General features: G+C 37.3%; 1 protein-coding gene across 1 annotated transcript in view; it reads left to right on the plus strand.

Moving 5' to 3' along the window:
- Nucleotides 1–5,561, plus strand: part of ALKAL1 (ALK and LTK ligand 1) — a 36,201-nt gene extending 30,640 nt beyond the window's left edge. The window contains exons 4-5 of the mRNA XM_064445443.1: nucleotides 1,953–2,029; nucleotides 4,923–5,561. Coding sequence (XP_064301513.1) covers nucleotides 1,953–2,017 — 65 coding nt within the window. The 3' untranslated portion in view covers nucleotides 2,018–2,029; nucleotides 4,923–5,561. The remainder of the gene's footprint in view (nucleotides 1–1,952; nucleotides 2,030–4,922) is intronic.
- The last annotated feature ends 439 nt before the right edge of the window (nucleotides 5,562–6,000 follow it).

A 6,000-nucleotide genomic window follows, 5' to 3' on the forward strand; every position in this document is an offset into this window, starting at 1 on the left:
CTCACACAATAAGATAAAATCTGAACCATTCTCTACCTTCTCTTAATGCTCAATGGTATGGTTGTATCTTGGTTTTTTATTATATTTCAGTTTGTGATTATAATTTTCTATTATATGCCCATTGTTAAAGAACATAAGATTAATTAATTCATCATTTCTGTTATTGATACGTGCAGTTCATATCAAACAGTATTCCAGTATGAGATCCACAGAAGTTTTGCTTTAACACAGCCTGAATGTAATTTTGTCACAGGGATTGAAAAATAAAACTGTCCTAAGGTGTTATGGAATGGATAAAACAAACAAACAAACAAAATCCAAATAAAATGGAAGTCCTTTAAAAACAAGTTACTTCAGCATTCCCTAGTGCAATGGACAATTCAAATATATTGAGTGGAAAATAAGGAACACCATTTAATTGGAAAAGGTGAATCTTATTAGTGATGTATAAGCACAAATTATGGACCGGGGTGCTTTGGAAATTTTTCAGGATTTAACACTTCTTGTCGCATCACTTAGAAAGATGGTGAGCACTTTTTGTGAGCAGCGGAGATGCTCTCTCACCAAAGCTCTGGCTTTTGAAAGGGGCTGGAGCAGCCTAATCTCCATCCGCCCTTACACTGATCAAAAGTCGGAATGTAGAAATCCATGGCTGATCCTCAAAAGATATAGCTTTGTAAGTAGACATATGAGTAGGTTAGACATAGATCTATTACATACTGCATAACAAATATACCATGCATGTTGCATATTGCATGCCTTGATACATGGATCCAGAGTATATGAATATTATTTAGACTCCCCTGTATTGCCGGAGTGCTTCAATTTATTTGTGTAGAAATACAGTCATAATATTTCTCATCTAATTAAATAGCTTTTCTCTAAATTTAGAGCCAAGATTGTGGTTAGGACTGTGTGAAGAACTGGTTTTTAGGGTCAACAATCAAAACAAAATGTAAAATAAAAAATGCAATTAAAACCAAAGCAGATTCTTTTTTGTCCTTTATGTCAACAAAACCCACTGCAGACAACGAGTTTCATTCAACCTGAAATGTTCTGTTGATCTAAAAAGGAGAGCTAAATCCTGTCTCCACCTTATCCAGCGTTCAGGGTTTAGAATAGCTATGTAGGCTGATCATAGCCAGGATCTTCTCCTGTCTCCTTAGAGGGGTGTGATATTTTCTTTCAGGGACACTTCAGCCACCATAGTATGTCTGAGGATGAATTACTTCCTCTCCTGCTGACTTGGTTATATTCAGTACAAACATTCCCAGAAGAACTGAACCCAGGTTAGCATTCAGTCTCTTGCTGTCTGGCACAATTTCCATTAAGTTTTATTAAAATACTTGTCAAGCAAGAGAATAAAATTGCACCTAAATATTTCTTGTTACCAAATAGCTAGATCTTTCCATCAGAAAGGATGGTAGTGACTTAGGGGCCACTTGAACCAAGTGGTCATTTGAACCAAGGGCGCCACAGAGAGATAGTAAGTGGGACACAAGTATCTCTAGTCCAGTGATTAGTAAACGTACTTAGACATGGGAAATATGGATTTCCATCAATGTTAATAATTAGTGGAACAATAAAAAGTTTGAAAGAGCCTGACCTCAAACTACCTCATAGTCTGCTGGTTAGAATAGCCTCCCAGTTAATGAGTTAAATTCCTTCAAGTAAATTTGGGGATTGAACCTGGTCTTCTACATCTTAGGAAGAAACTACTTGTTAGGCAATTAATTGCAATCCTCACATTTCCTCTAGAGACCCGCCTAGGATAAGATACAATCTAGTTTTGCATCTTGCACACATAATTTCATGAATTTCCATCACAGAATGGTTTCACTGTGTAGAGTGTTTGAAATTCTAGTACAAATTCTACATTTAATTTTGTGCAGTTTTTTGAGGGTATCTGGCAACTGAGATTCATTATTGCTGTGGGTAATTTTGTTTTATAGATTATAAAAGGTGTGCAAGGTTGCTAACAAGATTAGCAATGAGCCCTTTGTGTACGCAGTCCTAGGATGTTTGCTATGTAAGTATCATTTTTCCCACTCATTTTTTTTTATTTGTTGAATTGTCTAGTGATTTATTTTGCACTTGTACCTTGTTATCAGGCATGCATACAGAAATGTGGTATTAACAGAGTGCATCAACATGCAGCTCCGGTATTGCTGTAATGACTGACCGGTTCCTCACGGAAATACAGAGAAGCACAGATACCTCTGATAGGACCCACTGTAATTTCCTACAAGTCACTTGCAGCACCATAGTCCATAATTATGCACTGGGTGACCTCTTATTGTTCAAAATTTTAAGGAGTCTGGTTGGTGAAAGAAAAATGCATGAGGACTTCATCAACACATTTATTTCGGGCCTTTCAGAAGAGGGCTTTGTTGTGAATCCATGGACGAAGCAGAATGTCTTGGTCTCAGGTCTGCCAGTTCAATCTTCATAGATACCCTGTCACTTTATGCATCTTTAGGGCCTTCAGTTCCCAGATTGTCTCCTGAGAATTTCTCTGAAGTTAGTGCCACTTCATGGTGGTGGAAGTAAACTGAACATAAAGATGTGCCAAAGCTAAAGGCTTTAGGTAACAGGCTGTGGGAGGAGCCAGTCCATTCTTGTTTATGAATAGCTTGTTAAATGTGTTAATTAAACAACATTGTCACTGATTAGAGGAACATCTTCAAGTGAGATGTTTTTCTCCAGCTGTTTGACTATCAGTAAGAAGGTAACACTTCCAACAGTAATTTAAAAGACTGCACTGGTTATTACTGACCAATAAAATATATAAAATAAGTGAATTTAATTTATTTAAATTTCTTCAAAGATAGTTTCCATTCACCGCCTCCTCCTGACAAATACTGCAAGCTTGGAATTTGGGGGAGTTGTGTATGTCACTTCTTCCTGCATCAAGACTTCAATTCATACTAATCAAGAATAAGAAAGGAAGAGTAGGATATGAGTCAGTGTTAGCTGATTTGATTTCCAAGTGGAGGTGGGATTCATTTTGGTGGCTGTGAGAAAATGCTTTGAAGAATATGGCAATATTTCAGTGCTGAGGAGAAATGACATCATTTCTTTCTGTTGTCTTCTTTTTTATTAACTGCTTGCCTTCCAGGTCTTGCAGATGGTTTTGAATATATCAGGGGCACTGAACCAGAGACTGACTAGGGATCTCAGTACTTTGCAGGGATCTCCTTTTCATGACTAAGAGCAGGAATTCTTTTCTGAATGGCCTTTTTTTTAATATAAATTTTTTGAGGTGCCTAAATTTGTCCTTGTTTGTGTTCTTTTTCAAATCTCAGCTTTCTAAAACATCCCAGCACTCTCTCATTTTCTGCCCTTTCACCTAGTCTGTGTTTTTCCCCATCTGTATGCCTTTACACCTCTAGGTTCATGGCTCAGGGCTTCCAGGAAGATTTCCAGGTGTTCCAATACTTTTTCTTCATTTCTTTCAAGAGGATGAGTCAAATATCTACCTCCATATAGACAGTACAGAAGCATCTATCTCATCCTATTTCCATCTTTAAAATGCAAAAGGACCAAAGGTTGCTATAATGTGCAAATCCAGGTGTTCTAATTTGCCTGCCAAAAATATACTCGGATGACATGGGAAAGAGAGGGTCTAAATGGTAAGCAATGTTAGCAGCTTGTGTGCACTGTGTTCACTTAAAGTTTTGACTAGGCTGACTTCCTCTCTACTTTGTTAAAAATAAAGAAAACATTATAGGAAAAAGTAGGTCTATGATCTAAGTGTTTCCCGGCTGCTTCTGTGCTCCCTCACCATGGTCCTCCACCAAATAGAGTGTTTCCACTAGAGGTAAGACAGGCTCAGGTCTTCATGTTTATTCATATCCAATATCTTCTTGGAATGGAAATATCTTCCTAAGAAGGATGAAGGGTGGCAGGAATCACTCTCTTCTTCCTCCAAATAGACAGGACAGCATAGGGCTATGTGTGTTCATCCTCTCAATAATACTTCTAGCATGATTCTGTGATTGCTTCTACTCCATATTTTGACACAGAGGATCTGTTTTCCTCACCACCTCACACTAGCGTAGAGAGGTCAGGGTCATAGTTCCTGTTTACTGTAGGGGAATTTGCCTTCACTTTAACATCTGAGAGAGTCTTGGAGATTCTCAGTTGCCTTGAAGGAGGAGACTCCTACTCAAAGGATTGACAACTATTAAGAATTTCTCCTGCATGTACTAAAATAGGCTGCATTTTCCTTATAAAAAAGAACTGCAGTGCTGATATACAACTACTTTCCTCCTTCCCCTGTAAGTTCCCAGGTACAAAAAGGAGTTATTTTCCTGTTAGAAATGAAGTTTTTCCTGGGAAAATCCCATCTTCCAGCAGGAGGCGGTAACACAATCCACAGTGGGAGCTGAAGGGGAACAGCTGTGGGTGGTCCCAGGAGCATGGAGAAGGCCATCAGGGGGCTCAGTGCCCCGAGGAGCTGCCAGGATGCTCGCAGGGGTGGCATCACAGCTACAGAGCTGGTGTTCAAAGCACACACTTTGTAGGAGTTACTCACAGCTTTTAGCGTGTTGTTTTTCATGTAGGTTTTGGTTTTCATTTTTTTTTTTTTCCTCCTAATTCAGATCCTTGCAAATGGAAGTAAAGCATTTGATGAAACCTGGAATTTAGAAATGCCCATGACTCTATGCATAGGAAACTTCCTTGTAAGATGCAGCAGCATGGACCACTATGTGTTAAACTTCTTAGCATCAATGCTGAGGATTTGCCACGGCAAAACTCATTAGTGTTCACAGGAGGGCAAGACCCACTGGCGTTCTGGAGTTAATCTTAAGATTTATGCAATCCAGAGGAAACTCTGATTTATAAACAGAATTATACTAAGCAGTCTGCCTCTGCGTTTTGAAGCTAGTTATAAAATGGCATGCCCTTTTCTCTTGCAGACTTTCTACCAAGGAGAGAATTCTGATTTGCCAAGAAAGTGCCTTGAAATCTTCCAAGACAGAGAAGACATCTTTTACCTTTTTGATTTACAACATTTTGTTACTAGATGCATTTTATTTTCCTATATTTGTTGGACATTCCATATTTGTGTGAAACATTATTTTATTTTAATTTGTAAATTTGTTGCCTATAGTTCAGACAAGCCAATTATTTAAATACATTGTATATAAAGAATACTAATGATATACTGATTAAATGTTATAACCATATGCAGGGAGTTGGTAAAATTTTGCTGTTTCTCTTGTCCCATTGTATTTACATCATTCTGCTCAGGCTCTTACTTTCATTATTTGCACTAACTTGAAATGCAGAAGTCTATGTAACTGAAATCTGAATAAGCTGTAAGTGGGGAAATTTACTTGCCGTGGAAGATATTTTATATTATGAAGCCTTGTTAATATATACATATATATTATTGCGCATCAGAAAAAAAATTGCTCAGAAATGCACCTTGCTTTCAGGAACATTTGTATGACTATTCTGGATTTTCATCAGTTACATTTGTACTGGCACTTATGGAAAGAGTTGCAAATAATGTAAATATAAAGACTGGAAAACTGCAATGCAGTTCTGATGGAATAAAGAACATAAAAATAAACTATTTTCCAGGAGGGTTTATTTAAATTTATTAAGAGGTTAATATTTAATATATAAAGTTAATTTAGCTGGTGAACTTGAATTAATTTTCCACTGAGAACTTCAAACTTGTGGGTTTAGATTTTTACAGGATATCATTTTCAAGTGGTAAATTTTATTCAGATATTTATTCTTCAGCTGAATGAGGTGCAAAGAAAAATGCATCATACACCCACTGTGAACAACAGAAACCACCTGTGTGGATGAAGACAGGGTAGTAAAATAGCCCAGTAGAAGAGAAAATACTTTAAAGATTAATATCATAAAACCAAGAGGTATAATGAGTGAATTTGGCTGGTGTCACATCAAGCATAACTATTTGGGAAGAATCCAAAGGACAGTTCCTGTATCTTTCTTATTTGAAAGCAAATTGTGATTATA

This window comes from Phalacrocorax carbo, chromosome 2, assembly GCF_963921805.1.
Source record: "Phalacrocorax carbo chromosome 2, bPhaCar2.1, whole genome shotgun sequence".
Lineage (NCBI taxonomy): Eukaryota > Metazoa > Chordata > Aves > Suliformes > Phalacrocoracidae > Phalacrocorax > Phalacrocorax carbo.